At 35.7% G+C, this 19,841-nt stretch overlaps 3 protein-coding genes across 3 annotated transcripts; all 3 read right to left on the bottom strand.

The window, feature by feature from the left end:
• Positions 1 to 5,131: 5,131 nt before the first annotated feature.
• On the bottom strand, positions 5,132 to 7,237 carry LOC147564397 (large ribosomal subunit protein eL15). The gene is made up of 4 exons (XM_086645685.1): positions 6,967 to 7,237; positions 6,391 to 6,557; positions 5,706 to 5,903; positions 5,132 to 5,610 (listed from the first exon to the last, which is right to left on the bottom strand). The coding sequence occupies exons 1-4, from the start codon at positions 6,968 to 6,970 to the stop codon at positions 5,365 to 5,367; spliced, it is 615 nt and encodes a 204-aa protein (XP_086501811.1). The 5' UTR covers positions 6,971 to 7,237; the 3' UTR covers positions 5,132 to 5,364.
• Positions 7,238 to 8,638: 1,401 nt separating this feature from the next.
• On the bottom strand, positions 8,639 to 14,996 carry LOC147564396 (putative clathrin assembly protein At5g57200). Its single transcript, XM_086645670.1, has 15 exons — positions 14,618 to 14,996; positions 14,437 to 14,506; positions 14,005 to 14,102; positions 13,568 to 13,706; positions 13,344 to 13,474; positions 13,017 to 13,109; positions 12,864 to 12,914; positions 12,534 to 12,599; positions 12,365 to 12,430; positions 11,837 to 11,917; positions 11,659 to 11,739; positions 11,326 to 11,508; positions 10,436 to 10,511; positions 10,134 to 10,258; positions 8,639 to 9,257 (listed from the first exon to the last, which is right to left on the bottom strand). The coding sequence occupies exons 1-15, from the start codon at positions 14,705 to 14,707 to the stop codon at positions 8,865 to 8,867; spliced, it is 1,743 nt and encodes a 580-aa protein (XP_086501796.1). The 5' UTR covers positions 14,708 to 14,996; the 3' UTR covers positions 8,639 to 8,864.
• Positions 14,997 to 15,572: 576 nt separating this feature from the next.
• On the bottom strand, positions 15,573 to 18,846 carry LOC147564395 (uncharacterized). The gene is made up of 3 exons (XM_086665857.1): positions 18,373 to 18,846; positions 16,300 to 17,801; positions 15,573 to 16,093 (listed from the first exon to the last, which is right to left on the bottom strand). The coding sequence occupies exons 2-3, from the start codon at positions 17,773 to 17,775 to the stop codon at positions 15,797 to 15,799; spliced, it is 1,773 nt and encodes a 590-aa protein (XP_086521983.1). The 5' UTR covers positions 17,776 to 17,801; positions 18,373 to 18,846; the 3' UTR covers positions 15,573 to 15,796.
• Between the last annotated feature and the right edge of the window lie 995 nt (positions 18,847 to 19,841).

Here is a 19,841-nt window from a genome sequence, read left to right as displayed (position 1 = left end):
AGACATTTCAAGACATTTCGGATGAGTTATTATAGACAACATGTGTTCATAGACATTTTCAAGACATTGAGAGTTTGTAGACAAAATGTCTTTATAGACATTTGATCCATAGACATTTGGTAGACATTTATTATTTTAATATTATTATTATTGGTTAATCACATGAAATAATATATTAATACTAACATTTCAAAAATATATTTTTCGACTTTCGTAAACATCTGTGAATATTTGTGGACATTGATGGACATTTGGTAGATATTTATTATTTTAATATTATTATTATTTTTTAATTACATGAAATAATATATTTATACTAACATTTCAAAAATATATTTTTCGACTTTCGTAGACATCTGTAAATATTGTGGACATTGATGGACATTTGGTAGACATTTACTATTTTAATATTATTATTATTGTTTAATCACATGAAATAATATGTTTATACTAACATTTCAAAAATATATTTTTCGACTTTCCTAGACATCTGTGAATATTTGTGGACATTGATGGACATTTGGTAGACATTTATTATTTTAATATTATTATTATTGTTTAATCACATGAAATAATATATTTATACTAACATTTCAAAAATATATTTTTCGACTTTCGTAAACATCTGTGAATATTTGTGGACATTGATGGACATTTGGTAGACATTTATTATTTTAATATTATTATTGTTTTTTGATCACATGATGGACTTCAAATGTCTCTTGTTTTTTGAAAGACATTTTGGCTTCCAAATTTGTCTCAAATCCTTCACAAATTCATCAAACTATGAAGTCCACCAAAGTCTGGGACATATTTTGTCTACAATCGAATGCCTCGGACTTTCATAGACTCTCAAATGTCTGGATTTGAATGCCTCAGACTTTCGTGGACTCTCAAATGTCTGGATTTGAATGCCTCAGACTTTCGTGGACTCTCAAATGTCTGGATTTGAATGCCTCAGACTTTCGCGGACTCTCAAGAGTCCGCGAAAGTCTTGCTCCACTACCCCCCCCAAACAATCAGGGGTGGCCCTGAGCCAAAGCGAACAAAGCGTCGCTTCGGGACACCGGTTTTTAGGGGCCACCGAGACATTAATTTCTGTAAGAAATATATAAGAAGTCCAACTCTCTAAGAAAATTATAAGGGCCCCATTTAAAAAATATTAAGTAAAAAGGGCCACCAAATTTGATGATCTTTAAATGAACGATGGGCCCAACAGTTTGTTTGATTTATGGGAAAGTAGAGTAGAAAGTGTTGATTCAAAAACTAGTGGAGACAAGTGATTTAATCCATTTAAAAAATGTGAAGTAAAAAGGGCCACCAAGAAATTAGGTTTCAAGCTCCACAATTACGAGAAGCTTTGGAAGAATTGGTGGAGACAAGTGATGATTCAAAAACAGTTTATGATGCCGAAAATATATTAAAACAACACTTTGAAAATTTTGAATTCCTTTTGAGCATGGTTATTTGGCATAATATATTGTTTGAGGTAAACTCTGTTAGCAAAACACTTCAAACTGAAGATGTAGATATTGATGTTGCATTAGAGAAATTGAATGGACTCATTCGTTATCTTGAAGATTATAGAGAAGTGAGATTTGAAAAAGGCATGGTTGAAGCTAAAGAGATTGCAATTAAAATGGAAGTTGAAACAACATTTTGGAAAAAACAACGAAGAAATAAACAGTTTGACGAGAATGCGTGTGAAGATCCATCAATGTCACCTGAAGAAGCATTTATAGTTAATTATTACATATGCATATTAGATCAGACTCTTTCTTCATTTACGAGTAGATTCGAGCAAACTAGAAATACAAAGAAATATTTAGTTTTCTGTTTGAGTTAAAAAAGTCAAACTAACAAGATGATGGTGATTTGAGATATTCATGTGTTCGCCTTGAAACCTTTTTCAAGCATAATGAGTCATATGACATAGACGGACTAGACTTATTTTCTGAACTGAAAGTGTTGAAGCGTCTTTTACCAAATGAGATCAAAAGACCAACTGAAGCGCTAGATTTTTTGAAAGATATGAAAGGTTGTTAACCGAACACATGGATTTCTTATAGAATTATGTTAACGATACCAGTTATTGTTGCCTCTGCAGAAAGAAGTTTTTCTAAGTTGAAGTTGATTAAGTCTTATATTCGACCTACTATGTCAGAAGAAAGGTTAAACGAGTTAGCTATATTATCTATTGAGAGACGTCTTGATTATTCGACGATTATTAGTGACTTTGCATCGAAAAATTTAAGAAGAACAAAATTTCAGTGATTGTAATTATCAAAAAAAATTATTTTGTTATATAAATATGATGAAAATATTTTGCGGTACTTATTGTTTCCATGTAAATACATTTATATACGTTTTACAATTTGATAGAAAGGGCCACATTTTCAGGCCTCGCTTCGGGACACCGAAAAGTCAGGGCCGCCCCTACAAATGTTAGATTTAACTTTCCGTTACGTTATGTAGATGTAACGACGTTACCCAAAATGAATCTGATTGACACAATTCTTCCAGATGGATAGGTAATATCTACGAATCAAACTTGTCCAACTTATTTTTGTTTTGAATCAAGAGAGCCTAATCAGTTCATGCTCCTCCCATGCATCACCAACTTAGTCTTTTGACAACTCACAAGTTAGTATTTGAAAAGTTTAACTACTACCTTCATCTAAAATTTCCAACCTAGCCTAGGCTCCATATGGGGAGTATATGCATGTGTGTTTACTAGATCTCAACCCTAATAGAATTTCAACTTAGGTTTGGACCGGAAAATGAGACTATGCCCTCGACAGTCAGCATGTCGAGACATGATCTAGAGAGAGAAAGTGAAAATTTTTCTCTCTCCAAATCTTTGACCCAACACGTCAGCCTGTCGGATGCGACTGAAATTCATGTCGGGCACACCATCACGGTTGTTTGGACACTACTGTGTTTTGAGACTCTTCGTCTCCTTCACATGGCACTACTTCTTGGCATATATTCTTCACGGGTTTGCCACTTCCTCTCCTCTACTTATCTTTATCCTTGTATACTTCCCTTAGTCGTCCTTATTTCTTATTTATTTTCTTTCGTTGTTAAAGACGGTATTGAACCGTTTTTCGTTATCTTTTTTTTTTTTGTTGAATTCCCCTCCTTCCCCCCACGGATTCTCCTACCGTCTTCATTTTCTTTTATTATGGACTCCTAATGTTCTCCTTTCTAAATTCTTCTGCTTTTTCTTGTCCCAATTATCTGCTTCTCTTTTTCTAATTATGCCTTTCTCCAATATGTTGTTTAACATTTTGATAATTGACTTTTGTTGTCGATGAATATTGTGACTGACTAAGGTGTTAAAGTACATTCTGAAAATAAAAACATAAAGCGAACACCAATTTTACAGTAGTAATTAGGTTTAACAGTGTCAAACTTAAACGATCAGTACTAGTCCACGACCCTTTCGCAAAATAATGAACGATCATGTCCCTTTTCGCAAAATCAGGAGTTATGTGAGACCCGTTCGTAAAATAACCCTTTTTTTGTTGCAACGCGTCTATGAAGTTAATTTGACATAAACACCTAACTATTTTATGATATTTGGCGTTTCCCCCGATGTCAGTGTGTCCAATACAAAATGTAATTTGTTCTACAGAAAAAGCAATTTGTAGATAACAAAACAGAACTTGTTTTGCCGACTGGGACAAAATAAATGCTACTGACTGGGAGAAAATAAATGAGACCCTAATCACCCTCAAATTAAAATCTCGACCATTACCATTGAGTGAGATGAACGACCCCCCTGTATCCAAAACCATTCATCTCCAAACCACCGTCTATTTTTCTCTCGTTACCTGATGGCCCAAAAGTGGTCAAAACCATTCGTCTTCAACAAATACTTTTTTATGTCTATCTATTGAAGAACTTTTATCTCATCCTCTCATCTTCCTTCTCTATTTTCCACTGAATCTCTTTCATTGCTTCTAAATCAAGCTTAATCCATCTCAATGTTCTAACAACATGTCGTTGTGTTTCTATTCAAATCCAACATGTTTGGATGATTGATTGGGTCTTTAATCATCCATGGTAAGTAAAATTTGCAAACGGAAGGGGTTTTATCCTTTACTGTTCTCTTGTCCCAGTTTCTAACTTGAACGATCAGTACTAGTCCACGACCCTTTCGCAAAATAATGAACGATCATGTCCCTTTTCGCAAAATCAGGAGTTATGTGAGACCCGTTCGTAAAATAACCCTTTTTTTTTGTTGCAACGCGTCTATGAAGTTAATTTGACATAAACACCTAACTATTTTATGATATTTGGCGTTTCCCCCGATGTCAGTGTGTCCAGCTGTTCGTTCTTTTTTTTGCGCCATTGATATGGTTTTACTTGAGCGTACGTTCCCACTTCAATACAAAATGTAATTTGTTCTACAGAAAAAGCAATTTGTACAGAACAAATTTCAATTAGTATATTCAGTTTTGTTTAGAAAAAATCTAGTTTGTAGAAGAAATTGTCTAGTATGCATATTGCTTACTACATTTCACAAGTGTACTAACAATATGCATATAGCATTACACGTTCAATGACTAACAATAAGCTAGGTTAAAAAGAGATTTGGGACTTCCAAACAAATTTTTTGTAGTTGAATTGTTGAGTAGCATTCATTCATGGAGTAAACCACCAAATCTTTGTATTAAATTGTTAAAAAGCATTCATTCATCAAGTCTACCAAGTTGTAGCCATAACATTTACCAGCCAACAAAAGGCAGGTAATCCAATTGGTAGTGCTCTACTCCCATATACAAAGTACTCCCCTATACGAAGGACGTTTTTAGTAGTTTCGTCGAGCGATTCGACAGTCATCATTCTTAGCACTTCATGGTAACGAATCAAGTCCTCACTCTTTTCCGAACCTGTGTGCTTTCTACTTAAACTAAGGATTTAAGTAGACAGTGATTTGGGCATCGTACTACCCCCAAACCTACTAAAACTTACAAATCCTAATCCTAAACCTAAACCTATAAAGGATACCCATTAAGAGAGGCTAAGCAGACTTCTGTCATCACTCATTGATTCAATCATAAAGTATAAATGATTCAACCCTATAGTGTATAGACTTCAAGAGGTCTCCAACAGTTTACGCGAATTACTAACCTTAAACATTTCATTAACGCATTAATCTAAAACCATAATCTCCAAACACATAATCATTCCAAGTCTAAAGATGACTTCAACAAAAGCAAAATTTGGTTCTTCAACATAACTGTTTTAATAAGATCCATTAACTCTCGACAACTCCAAAACTAAAATGGTTCTCAACGACTGAAAATCCAACCGAGATTAAAACAACACCACCACCATAACCACAACATACCCATATCAACGGTAACGTCTGAGGGAGATAGAATTGTTCCTCTTCCATGTAGCCCTTCGTGATGGCCTGGCCTTTGTGTACAAGTGACCTCTTCCTCTGAGACCCCTGAACTTCTTTCCAGCAGAAGTGAGTCCACGGTTCTCTCTGTGCTTGTGAACTGGGTTACAGATCCAGTTAATCCTTGGGTCGTTTCGGATTGCACTGTGAGCAGTATCAATCAAGATGACCTCAAAGTACTTGTAGGTTGAATCCTGCAAAGAAAAAATAAACATATTACTTATAAAACATGAGTAGAAGTAAGTAACTAGATACGGGTAAGAGTCCGTTTAGTATATCTTTTAGTTACCTCATTGATCCAGTAGGAGTTGAGAACCCTCAGTCCTCCCAACTTCTTTCCAGCACGTTCCTCGGCAACAGACCTCTTGTTACGTTGGAACTTGAGTTGGGTAATACCCTGGTTCTTGGGCTTACCATACACAATACCTTTCGAAACGGGCCTCTTTCGTCCACCACGTCTGACACGTACACGGTAGATGACGTATCCCTGGAAAAGTGAAATAGTAAACAATTAATCGATAAATCAGTAAGCTAATGAATCAAGGAAATAGAGTATTCATAACTACTTAAGAAACATCTGTGTGATTACGATAAATGTGAAAACAAAGAAAGTAGATACTCCCATTATATATACAGGCATGACAATTACAAACACATTTAAAAATAAAACGTTTTTTGGAACAGTAGTACAGGTGAAATAACAGTCTTCCAGGGCTAAGGGTTTCAAGATAAGAACTCAAAAGCATTGGATTCAAAAATATTAAATCATAAGGTATTGTTCGCCATTACACAAATACATTATCAAACAATATCAACAAGTAGAAGCAATACACATTACTTGAATCAAAGTGTGTTCATTGTCAAATCAAATTTAAATTTGATAAATGCTTTATAGATCTACCCATTGTGATTAAAACATAGAAACAATAATTATGAAAGATGAAATGGGAAAAAAGATGGGTTCATTCTATTACCTGCTTTGCCTTGTATCCCAACAAACGAGCCTTATCAGGACGAGTAGGTCGAGTACAACGAACAATTGATGGGAGTTGACGGTACTCCCAGCATCTCACCCTCTGCAAGAACCTCATAACATCGGACTGCTTCTTCCTCCATAGCTCAGAAACGTATTTGTAAGCACCTGAAATTTCAAACACAAATCATTTCTATTAGTAATAGGGTTCCTTAATTAAAAAAGCTTTCATTTTGATAACCAGATTATATCAAGTTGGAAAAACAGACTACTCCAATTTCTCATTCAGTGTTTCTTCAAAAGTTAAAGATCAGACAAACCCTAATTCGAGATCAAATCTATTGAAAAGAAACTTACATCATATAATAAGAAATCTATACATCTATATATAAAACTAGAAATGAAGAAATAAAAATGAATATATAAACAGCCTTGAGCTTTCTGGTATCAAAACTAATCATCGTTTTCTAAGATTTGAACTTCAGATAACAAATGAAATCAGACTAACTATGCATACGAAGACGAACAAACACTTAGTTTAGGGAGAGAAAGAACGGAGAAAGTAAGAGAAACGTACCCATTTTTCGCCGCTGCTCCGGTCTCACTCTCTTTAGGGTTTAGGCACTTCTCAGAAGGAGGCTTGGTTGTTCAGAAACCCTAATTATATAGGCGGAGGAAAAATGATATATGTATCTCAACCGTTCAGATTTTATGCCCTTGATCCAACGGTGAAAGTGATAGAGAGTTGAGAGTAATATCAGCTAAGTCCTTTATATGATTCCACTATCACAAACAGAACCCTCGTAATAACTTTTCTTGATGAACAACCCTCGTGATAATTTGGTTCATCAAAACGATCTAGGTGGTGTTTATGTTTTGGCCCCTGCTTGGGCCATGAAGATTTTGGGTCAATCCAATCTGACCCAATTGATGTATTAGGTTAGATTGCATTTTCAAGGAAGACTCATGATAAAGTGAGCTACTTAGAGTTGATTCTCGAAATATTTTGCGGCGTCCACCAGTTCAGATATTCAACATATCATATCTCATTCTTAATCTCATTTATCTTTTTCTTCAACATAAAACATCATTTTGATCATGTTGGTCACGGTCTTGCTCAATATGCAAAAAAAAAAAGACGAGCATTTCCTAATGGATGGATCTGTAAGGCTCAATTTTCGTATCTTGGCATAACTAAATGAGCTTCATTAAACTAATAGAGATTTTCACCGTGTTTAGAACAAAGCATTTTTGCTTAACTTTCTAAATCGTATTTGCTCGTTGGATTCTCTTACCCAGCCTTGTGAGCCTGTGCGATTTGGATATAAGAAAAACTAGGCTCTTAGTTAAGGGTAATGTGAAACACAAGATAATTAGTGTTCTTGAAAAATAAGAGTTTAGTACATACAAAAGATTTAAAAAATATAAAACTACATTAGGCATTTTGCCCGTTATAGTAAGGAAACAAATGAGCTCATTAAAACTTTACAAGAAATATACACAAGAAGTCCTTCTTCTTCTCTTTTTCTATGGCTCGCCGATTTCCTCCAATAATATAACAACGTAAAGCAATTATAAAAAGTATAGCCATCAGAGCAAACCATGGTTCCCATCTGTTGGCGGTGTCTGTTGAGGGAAGCTCGTGAACGGATCACCGAAAGAATTAACCGATCCCATTTGTTGTTATGGAAATTGCGAAAGATATTGTTGTTGTTTTATTTTTAAACCATTGAAACCCTTTTCATTCATAAGTGATTAAATCACTGATTTTCATTGAAAGATATTGTTGTTGAGATGGCATCAACATCAAATGTTGTATTATGTTAGATTGCATTTTCAAGGAAGACTCGTGATAAAGTGAGCTACTTAGAGTTGATTCTCGAAATATTTTGCGCCATCCACCAGTTCAGATATTCAACATATCGTATCTCATTCTTATTCTCGTTTATCTTTTTCTTCAACATAAAACATCATTTTGATCATGTTGGTCATGATCTTTGCTCAATTTTCCAAAAAAAACGAGCATTTCGTAATGGGTGGATTAGTAGGGCTCAATTTTCTTGGCATAACTAAATGAGCTTCATTAAACTAATAGAGATTTTCACCGTGATTAGAACAAAGCATTTCTGCTTAACTTTCTAAAATCGTATTTGCTCGTTGGATTCTCTTACGGAGCCTCGTGAGCCAGTGTGATTTGGGTATAAGAAAAAGTAGGCTCTTAGTTGGGGGTGATGTGAAACCCAAAGAAAAGTACGGGACTTACATCTATTGTTCTTGACAAATAAGAGTTTAGTACATACAAAAGCTTTAAAGAATATATAACTACATTAGGCATTTTGCCCATTATAGTAAGGAAACAGATGAGCTCATCAAACTTTACAAGAAATATACACAAGAAGCCCTTCTCTTTTTCTATGGCTCGCTGATTTCCTCCAAGAATATAAGATCGTAACACAATCATAAAAAGTATAGCCATCAGAGCAGACCATGGTTTCCATCTGTCGCTGGTGTCTGTTGAGGGAAGCTCGTGAACGGATCACCAAAAGGATTAACCGATCCCATTTGTTGTTGAGGAAATTGCGAAAGATATTGTTGTTGGGATGGCATCAACATCAAGTGTTGTTGTTGAGGTTGATGTTGGAATTGTTGTTGTTGGAACATCATTTGTTGTTGTTGTTGTTGTTGATTCATTAAGGCCATTTGAACATTGGGAGGAGGTGACATATTGTTCGACATGCTAAAGGGATCAAACGCGTTATTTTGAAAGCCGCCATCCATCCCAACACCATAACCCATTGGTTGTTGTTGTTGTCTCCTCGATGCATCTTCATACAAGCTATTGAGCAAAAGCCTGTCAAATCCACCTCCCTGCAATACAAAGATAATAAAATAGAGTCAGTACAAAATTGATTTATTTTGGACAACTTTAACCTTTTTTTTTCGCCCGTTACATTTATAACAAAAAATGGCATTTGTATGGTTTTTTTCTCATTAAAGCGAGGTACGCTAGAAAAATTAACAACAATAAGATGATAAAGAAAAAACAAAGGTCAAACATGGAAAGTTATATAGGGTTGTCTCTAGGATATGGATTAGACTATCATGTCTCGCAATGGTGGTTTTCGTTGTACAAGACCTTCTCTTTCTTGAGAGAGAGAGAGAGAGAGAGAGAGAGAGAGAGAAACATTTGAGAGAGAAGCTATTTCGAGATCTTGTAATCATGTCCCTAAACCATAATACATTAGTAACACCATTTGGCTGTTTTTCCATGAAGTGTGCCTTTACAATTGAACCATGTAATATATTGTGTCCATTGTCTTTTCTTGGTTAGTTCTATTGCATTTTCTATGGTTTCTTGTGGTTGTTACAACATATATTTTTTTCGCTTAATATTTGTCACTGAGAGCGTGTGACACAAGTCTTGTGATGGAAAAAATGAATAGCAAAAAACATATGAAACTCTATGTTATACGACGTAAACATAAATATCCTCTCAGCTATTAAAACAAAATTTAGATCAAGTTTCAAATTTTCAGCAAAATCGGCTTTACTATAGCTTTAGAACATTGAAATATGATAGTCATGTGTGGATATACATGTGATGGTGTACTCCTACGCATGTCAGTGAAGGTAGGAGGAGATGACTCGGGGCGTAAGAGTAATACTCCTTAGTATGTCGGCGATGCATAATAGATATTGAGAAATAAAGGAAGGGACAGTTTAAATAGAGATGAGAGTACATACCAATTTGCTTTCATCCAAATGAGCTGTATTGCTGCTAGGACCAGCAACTAATGCTAACTCCCATCCTGAAGCATTCGGACCACTGAAGTCCGACATCACTTGATTCACGGATCCCCGCTTACCTCCTGCAATTTTTTTGAATAAACGATAACATGAAATGCATGAAGTCTCAAAATAATGCATAAAAACCAACTCCACACTTCCATTCAAAGAAGGTACGGTTGTAAACAAAGTTTCGTCTTCAATCTCGATAGTTTAACCAAGTCCAGTATTGACGAATAAGAAAGGATTACATAACCAACCAGGAGGAACAATGGCAAGGGCCAACGCATTGCTTTCTTCAATTTCAGCAGCTTTGGGATTTATCTCCTGCAAACCCTGTAGAAGCCGCAAAGAAGTAGAAAATGATTGTGTAAGAGACATGAAACGACCCCGAGTGTAGTTAAACTTGTGAGAATATTCTCACATGGACAAAGAAGACCTATTGTAACGCCCCAAGCCTTAGCAGTTGCCGATATTGTCCCCGCTTTAACCACCTCACACAGGTACGGGGTTTTGTCCTTGGCGAAGGCACCACAAGCCCACCCAAAAGGCCTCGGTACTTACTAAGCTTGAGCTTACACATATAGCCCAGTCTCTGGACACTCTTGTGAGCAATGTGGGACTATTACAATCCCCCACCCTCAGCGAAGAGCCGTCCTCGGCTCTGATACCACTTTGTAACGCCCCAAGCCTTAGCAGTTATCGATATTGTCCCCGCTTTAACCACCTCACACAGGTACGGGGTTTTGTCCTTGGCGAAGGCACCACAAGCCCACCCGCCTCGGTACTTACTAAGCTTGAGCTTACACATATAGCCCAGTCTCTGGACACTCTTGTGAGCAATGTGGGACTATTACACCTATCCACTCACTACCAATTGATTTTGAGTTGAATGCTCGGAACCCGAGTTACACCCACATGTGTGGTAGGCTCAACAGTCACATGTGCTTCACTTCACCCAATACATGTTTTAGGCCCAAATTAGGGGCGTCTTGTAAAATTAGTCCCACATGGGAATTGGGAAATGGGAAGTTTCGTGACTAAGACATAATATCTTGGCCTCTTCACTCATGCCAATTGGTTTCGAGTAGGCTGCCCATAATATTAATACGACGAAGTGGGAACAAACATGTATGGAGTGAGCTCTCACCAATAAATCACCAGTATCTATAAGAGGAGCTGGTTCAGGTTCAACCACTGGCTCAGGTTGAGGTAGTTCTTCTTTTTCCTCAACTGGTTCTTCTTGCTCTTCTGGTTCTATTTCAGGCTTTTCAATCTCCGGAGGTGCCGGTTCTTCTTCTTTCTCCTCATCAGCTTCTTTTTCCCAATATTCCTAGTTAAGAAATCATCAAGTCAAAGTCCAATTAAATTAGAAGTCGAATAAAATTTAATTGGTAAAAAACTGATTCCTTGACGAAAAAACTTCTTGTAACTATTAGAAGATAAGAAGCTCTTAACTCAAAATGACGAAAAGTATACTAACCAGTCTACTGTTCGATACAGAACCTGTATGGGGTGCTTCTCGTATGTATTCTTCCATTGTTGCAAGACACGATGAAGGTGGCTACACAAAATAGGACCTCGTAAATAAGAACATAAAGTGTAATAGAAGAAAAAAAAGACTCTAACCACAATAGACGATAATGTTATTCTACGGAAACCTGTCTCAAAGTTGGAAACTGGAAGTTCCTAGCAAGATCCAAGCCTTTACAGAACTCATAAAAATCAGCCAGATGCTCAGCCTGGAGGAAGGAAAAAAACGTTCGAAACCATATCTGAGGTAGCCCCACATGAACAAATAAAAAGAAATCTCATGGGCAAAAATAATATTTAGGAACTATGCACTCAATGCAAATAAGTTTCGAGTTGGAAGTCATGGCACCAGAGATAGGCCCACTTGATAAACTCCTCACACATACGTCACCCAACAAAAAGACACGTGTTAGGCTCAAAAAACGCCACACGCCAGGTGGCGCGTGAGATTACTCTAGAATAGACAAGAGGAAGTCTTCTCACCAACTAAAGAATATCTAGGGCGTATCAACTCATCGCCAATCGGCTTCAAATTGCATGCCTAAAAAGTCAATACTATACAAGAACTCGCTATGAAATACACTCGGAGTCTTATATAATATAATGAAATACTTTACAATAATTTTAATTAATTCGACAAATAGTGATAAAAACACCTGTTGGCCGGCTCTTTTGTAAATATTAAGAGCTTTAACTGCATCATGTCTTGACATTTCAAAGTACTGCAACAAGGTTATGAAAGTTAGCAATTACATAAAAACACAAATCCAATTGTGAAAACTAAGACGAAAAATGAACCAAAATTGTTAACATTTATAAGCTTACCAAGTCCATGAGATTAATAATTCCATCATTAATAGCACAGTACAGTTTAAAGCTCTCTTTTATTACCTGCACAAGCAAGGTGTAAGCTTTAAGGACGAGTGTTTCTTTTTCACCTTTTTGGATGTACTTATAGATTTAACATCTAAAGTCTTTATCGTTTAATCGACTCTGATCTTCAATAATCCTTTATTACTACCTTTCTTGAGCAAAAAAAGGTCAAATTTTGTAACTAAAACAAATAAGTCTTAAAAGTTTCGAAGATGATAGAAATTCTTATGCAATATGAAGATGTTAACAAGAAAGATATCTATGTATTCGAAGTATACAAACCAGAGCTAAGGCATATTGTATAAGGTAATTGTTGAAAGCCGCTCCTTCGGGCTGTGAAATTTGGAGAATTAGAAATTCGTTAAAGTAAAGGAAGTAAGATATTATCAGCCAAGTAGTGGAAACATTAAATGTGAAGTTTAAAACAACAAGTACCAGGCAACCAACAAGACGGTATAGTAGTTGTTGCAGTGCTACTAACTGTTCTAGCAGATCTTCTCCATTCGAAAGCCTTGCTCTAGTATTACCCTGATGGTGAAAATAACATAAATGAATTCAGAAGTCCATATGAAACGTATTTACATTGACTGGAGAACGAGTTATTGGATCAAAAACAGAAGAACCATTCTTACTTTTTTAGAACTTCTATAACGTATCATTTTTTAGATGCTATTGGCGTTCCGAACACAAAAAATGGATCTTTTATTGTTTCATGACATTTGAAAACTCATTGTCGGGAAATGAACCAAGGCGCATGCATACCTTGTTCGTTCTATTTGAAGTTTTTTTACCCCAACGCTCCGCTTCTATATCATATTTCAAAATTCTAAAGCATTCGAGTCGTTCCTCTAGAAAGAGGGCATATGCGCGAACCCATGAAGAGCAATCCCAAGCTAAACATAAGAATATAATCCATTTGAGACGAGTACTGAAAAATGGGAATAACGTTGATAAAGAAAGAAAAGTGTTAGCCGAAAATAATATACCGAGTTGGCTTGAGTCATCCTTGAAATTGGATATTTGAAGAACTTGCCCTCTGTGTGAATAGTTGAGCAATTCCTCTCTGAAGGTTGGATCACCTTCTCTTAACGTCCTGTGAATAACTATTAATGTCTTTAATGCAACCTGTGGAATATAATCGTAACTACATTAATGTTGTACAATTAGCAATAAAAAGCTAATCAAATAACCCAAATTCGATTAAGTAAAGCAAGAAACTACACAAACATCGAAATTGCTAAAAAGTTGTTTTTTTTTCAACTCGAACTACCTAAGTGACTCCAAGGAAATCATAACTAACTCGATTCCTTTTCTAAGCAGGGCAATAATGTTACTAAATTATACAAATTTCACCAAGTAAGTTATTCTCCATTGATTGAAATACTTATAACTAGTAACTCAAAAGGGAGAGGAAGGAAAATACAATCCAATTTCGCGTCTTGTTCAATCTTCTCGACAATGCATGAATGCAATAAGCAACATCTGCCCGTGGACGAACTACGGAAGTTGCAGAAAATATTTCTGTCATAAACAACAAAGAATCAACAATAGTTTAATTGTAATAAGATACAACATTAAGCTTTTAACATTCAAAGGGTTATTCCTATCAAAGCTCAATAATTCAACCTAACAATAACTAGGAAAAAGGATAAGCAATTTGTTTATAAACATAATGGATTAGAAAAAAAAGGTGGGAAAACAACAATCTACATAATGATCATAACCAAAATAGCCCCAAAATGACAGAATCATCATTCTATATCAAAACCCATAAATCAAAATGACCTAAAATCAATGAAATATCTTTCTAATATAATTTTAAATATGAATTAATTAAAGAAATATTATGACTTACTTCTAATATGTCTTTCCTTTGGAGGACATTCATAATGATTTGTTGCCTTCACAATTGCTATATCCAAATCCTTCAACCAAAAAAAATAATAATCCAATTCAACCATATAATCATAAAATAAAAACAACCCATTAATAAAAAAAAAAGATGGTAAAGTGAAATATTAGTTTTTTTTTTTTACCTTGAATTCACTATTGACTTTTGCTAGGCCAACCTTGGTGGAATCTTTGAGTGCTCCATATGCTGTTCTCAAGCTCTGAAGCGTCCCCATAAGATATGCCTCTCCACAAAGGGTTACCTCCGGAAGAAGAAGATTATTACAATCACCAAAACAGACAAGAAAGGAATTGACTTAGACAGAGACAGGTAAAGAGAGGGAGAGAGAAAGAGATGTCTGTTATTTTTTTGTTATGGCGCCTTGTTATATCCTTTAACAACCAACTCCTTCTCCTCCCTCTCGTTTTCTCCAAAATGTGCGCAAGTAGAAAGGCCCAACCCCCACAAGGGATATTTTCATTTTTGGAAGTAATTTATCTGTCACAACTCACATATTATTGTTTGTATTCTTTTATGTCTTTTCATTTTTTTTTTTGTTCAATCTTATGTCATTTCACTTGATATAAGAAAGTTTGAATCGGCCAACAACGGGTAGCCTAGTTGGTCAGTGCATCTACTTCGCAATGCGGACTACCTAGGTTCGATTCCAGAAGTGTAAATTCAGAAATATAGGCAGTTACCGTGCTTATCACATTGTATCGATGTATGTCTTTGTAATCACCATTGTCGTCAAAAAAAAGAAAAAAAAAAAGAGTTTGAATCTATGTTTTGAAGAGAAGTATTTTTTTTGTTTTGACATTTGCAGTATGCTCATATGTATTCTTACTACTAACAACTATTTCTTCTATGTCACTTTTATGCAACATTCTCAATTTATTGGTTCCACTAAATTTTTATGTGAATTTCATAAAAATTATCAAAGCGTAAATGAGAGCTTCTAAATGTCTATAGCCAAATGAACGTTATCAAAGCCTAAATAGCTTTGTATAAGTTACGGACACTACTTTGCGCAGATTCGAAACTTCTAAGTTGTTGATATATTGGCGGAATTGGAACTTTCATACCCAATAATAAACATATACACAATCAATTTTTTTTAATAATTACATGTTCTATTTTTTGTATTTATTCGTTCAAGAATTACATTAAATGAAGTCTTGAACAACCAAGAACTAGTGAAATATTACAGCTTTCTTTTCATTGCATGCCTTTTAGCTTTGGCATGTTCTTACCTTGAGCAGATTAAAATCATCTTTGCACATGGACTAATTCATATATTTTTCTTGATTAATTTTCTACGCCTTCAATTTTTTGATTTGCTTGTCTTTTCTTGTGCCTTGTTATTTTTTTCTTGAGTTGTTTTCCAAGTGTAGTTAGACGGTATCGCAAATGGGTCTTGGGTATCTCTTATTCGGTTAGTGTTAGGAGCTTTTATCCATTGAAGCCATGAAGATCCACTAGAGAAATTCGTTGTTGCACTTCTATTGTGAACTCCAAAACTCGATGATGAATGCGTGTAGAACTCTTCAAATGGTTGTAACTCTTCAAACTTGGTAAAAGTAACCAACACTCTAATGGTAGGAACAATAGGAATAGCAACCTGTATTCAAGAAAAGTTGATCTTATTAGTAACACAAAATCAAGTGAAGATTCCAAATAATATGACATAGAATCGTTGATTTTATTCATATATTGAAGGAAAGGAAGCAAGAAATGTGTGCTAAAACATAATATATCGAAGCAGATATGAAATAGTAACTATATAAGGACTTTGAAGTAGTCTAAATGGAAGCATCGATCACATACCTTGACAGGAAAAGTTCCCGGCGGAAGCTTTGTAGTGAGTAATTCTTTCAAACGCCGAATTGCCTTTACTTTGCTGGAAAGAATGTCAAGAAGAGGTAATAATTCTTCGGTTTTGAGCGGAAAGTTTGGAGAAAGCCAGATAATGGGTCTTAAACCTTTCTTGTATTCGTTCTCACGCTGTGGTTCTTTTTCTTTATCTACAATCTTAGAATTCACAACACAAGACTTCTTCTTATCCTTTGCTTTTCGGAGTTGCTCTGGTCTGGTTGTTACCTCTGAGGAATGCATTGTTTGTTTTCTTTGAAAACTTGAAGATGACTCCTCGGAGCAAACCCTCTTTTCTGCACAAAATGAAGTTATAAATGGGGTCGTCGGTTCTTCTATAAGAATGTCCCTCAAGTTTGAAGAATCTCCTTTAAGGTTACCATCTGACTGCAGTTGACCATCCTCGGTCAAGGTATCATTACAAACGTCAGTCTCAGTGCCACTCTCAGTCTCCGTCTCGGTCCTAGTTCCAGTCTCAGAGACCATAGCTCCAGAAATCCGCCTAGACTTGATACTCACAAGCACATTAAGCATATCATATACCTTAGCTTTCCATGGTCCAACCATCTCTATCTTCTCTTGCCTTGTCCATGTCAACTGTGGAGAAAGAATTGCTTGGGTCACATCAACCCCGGGCCTAAATATACTCGTCCGAGACATCGCGTCCACTTCTTGTTGAATCTCTGATTCAGTCGCTTGACCAGTCTTACCATCTAGCGCATTCGTCACCTCTTTGTCTTTGTGAGAAATGATATAGAGTGACCCACGAGGGATATTCTTCCCGTTATCAGACCCCCCGTCTCCAAGAAAAACGATACTTTGATCCGATCTTTGAATTTTGAAACCGTCAAACCCGGTCAAAGTCATATCAGCTCTTAAATTCGACCCCCGCTTCCAAATCTTGTATGTATCAGAAGGTGCAATTTTTGATATAAATGGAATGACAGAACTCTCAAAGTGAAAAGTGATTTCCATATAAAAATCTTTCATTCTCCTCATAGCTCCTTTTAAGCGAGGTAAACGACGACACCATTTAGCCCAAGCTAACGGCTGATAATGCCTAACGATTATCGTAGCAATCTCTTTTTCTCCATTAGAAATTGCTTCTTGTAGAGCATTCCAACCTTGTTCATTTTGTAAGCTCCAATCTGCCCCTGCTGCCATTAACATCTCTGTTGCGGTCATATCCCCGAGTTTAACGGCTAAATGGAGAGGTGTCTCACGATAAGGGACATCTCGACGATCGATAAATGAAGAAATGGTTTCCGCTTTAGCTTCTTCTTCAATGGATATTCCCTCATTGTGGATTTCGGCGGGATTTCGAAGGCGAGGGAGATTGTCAAGTATTTTTCCTAAGTCAGTATAATTCCTTGAGGCTATCGCATAATGCACAGGACTATGAGAATATTTAGATATATCAGTGCCCTTCATGTCCCAATCATGTAGGTTCAACCTAGCTAGGTTGAAACAATCCAACAAGAGGCATAAGGAATAAGGTATTAGATATGAAACTAATTTTGCAGCAAACAGCCCAAAATAGATTAGATTATTAACTTAATTCTTATATATTGCAAATGAATGTCATTAGTGGGTTAATTCTCATTTGGCTCCCAATATTTAGCCAGCTAGTGTGTTTGGCACCCATATTTTGACGAGTAGACCGTGTGGTCAAGTGGACAAAGTGGTGAAATGTTGGAGGCCAAGTAGAAATTAACTCATAATTAATCTATGTTTACAACCTACAAGGCTAGCTTTAATCCATACCAGTGGTGCTAGGGCTAGGTTTTTTTTTGGTTGTAGATTTGGTCTGTCTGTTTGTGTATACATATTTCTTATATTATACGAGATATATTTACTGGTTCGGCATATATTACAATTGAGTCCATTCTTAACCAGCTTGTCAACGAGAATTTTCATGTCAGAGGAACGTATTTAGACACAAACTACAATCAATGGGCTAAAAATATTTAGACACAAAAAAGAAACTTTAACGAGCCAAAAGAAGAAACCCAAGTCAAGAAATCTTACCTTCTAGTTACCCTTATGTTCTTTGTCCACTCCTTCAAAATCAAATCAAACTATAAGACATAGGATTGGCTCAACCTTGTTTTGAGCTTTCTCTTAGAGAATAACTATAGGTCCTTCCTACTCAATCCAGACATGCATGTGGGCAAAAAGTGGAAAAGAAAGAAATTGAAGAGATCTAAACTCAAAGAAAGGGATAGAAGTATACCCAAACCAACATCAACACAAAATTATCAAGTAAATAGGAAATATTCTATGTGAAGGAAAGGATAATAAAGGAAACCATATGATAGAGAAAAAGGATATATAATTCTGTAGATATTTGTAAGAAAAAGTTAGACTATAAATAAAGTAATGAAACTCCCAAAGAGTTGGTAAATGATCCAGGATCACTATCATGCCACATAAGTGGGACAAAAATCAAATTGAGACCTTCTATAAAACTAGACACATGAAATAATTATAGCTTTTTTATTTGAAGGAGATTACAACAGATATTAAACTTTAAACTTGACTGCTGTGAGGACAATTTCTGTGATTGTCCTGGAAAGATATGTTTGTTGGAAGTCTTGATTGGAGTATTGAGGAAACTTACTTGGTTAGAAGAAGAAAGGTATTTTTATAAGTTTATGGTTTTATATTTCCTAGTCATCGACCCTTGTCTTCGACTTCGCAAACTACCATATGCATAATAAAATCATGGAGATATTTTACTTAAGATTTTGTAAAGACTTTTGGATCTAATTGTAAATTTTGGGCCTTGTACTTTACTAATGGGCCTAATATGTACAGGTCCAAAAGCATGTCCCGTCCAATTAACCCATTAAGTTTTTGGGCTGAAGAAACTCTAGTATCTAGTGTATAAGTCACATATATAGTTCAAGAATGAGTTGTGTTGTCTTATTGTCTTGACACCTTATGGACTTGTTGTTTGACACATAAGCGGCACTTGTCTTGTTGTCTTTACACCTAATGATTTATTATCTTGACACATAAGGGACACAAGACACCTAATGAAGTTGTTGTCTTGACACATGAGATGCTTGACACCCATATGAACGCAACTAGATGTAGTAGGCAAAACAAAATGCAATGATGGAAATGTCTTTTGTTGTTGGATAAAAGGGAGATGGACATAGATGGAAAATATGTTCTTGCTCATATAAGTTCAAGTAAGAATTTCCATCTCTATAGACTTGAAGAAAAGAAGAGAAAAAAGTATACTTGTTCATGCAAAGAAGAAGTTATCATCTATTTTCTAAACTCAACATGGAGAAAGGTACACAACCTATCAAGAACTTTAAGTTTTCATTCAATGATAAAGTATTGTTGTGATGAACATGATGTCTCTAGATCCTTCTATGTCATGGGAAGAATTTCCGATTACATGTTTTATTCCCATTAACTCATAGTATATGTTTATATTATAGAATAACACTAATAAGTTCCAACCATTACCGACTCATTGTTAC

Source organism: Eschscholzia californica, unplaced genomic scaffold (genome assembly GCF_041429995.1).
Source record: "Eschscholzia californica isolate CP2 unplaced genomic scaffold, dmEscCali1.0.p SCAF_1, whole genome shotgun sequence".
NCBI lineage: Eukaryota > Viridiplantae > Streptophyta > Magnoliopsida > Ranunculales > Papaveraceae > Eschscholzia > Eschscholzia californica.
The sequence above is the reverse complement of the archived record's forward strand: the minus strand, read 5'-3'. Positions and strand labels throughout refer to the sequence as shown.

Bases quoted from the DNA above. Each gene is read 5' to 3' on its own strand.
- LOC147564397 (XM_086645685.1), bottom strand. The intron at 5,904-6,390 runs GTAATAGAATGA...TCACTTTTCCAG, and splicing joins TGGGATACAAGGCAAAGCAG to GGATACGTCATCTACCGTGT. The intron at 5,611-5,705 runs GTAACTAAAAGA...TTTTCTTTGCAG, and splicing joins ACTCCTACTGGATCAATGAG to GATTCAACCTACAAGTACTT.
- LOC147564396 (XM_086645670.1), bottom strand. From the start codon at position 14,707: ATGGGGACGCTTCAGAGCTTGAGAACAGCATATGGAGCACTCAAAGAT. The intron at 14,507-14,617 runs GTAAAAAAAAAA...TTTTGGTTGAAG, and splicing joins AAGTCAATAGTGAATTCAAG to GATTTGGATATAGCAATTGT. The intron at 11,740-11,836 runs GTTTCCGTAGAA...TATTTTGTGTAG, and splicing joins AGTTTCCAACTTTGAGACAG to CCACCTTCATCGTGTCTTGC.
- LOC147564395 (XM_086665857.1), bottom strand. From the start codon at position 17,775: ATGAAGGGCACTGATATATCTAAATATTCTCATAGTCCTGTGCATTAT. The intron at 16,094-16,299 runs GTATGTGATCGA...TCTTGAATACAG, and splicing joins CGGGAACTTTTCCTGTCAAG to GTTGCTATTCCTATTGTTCC.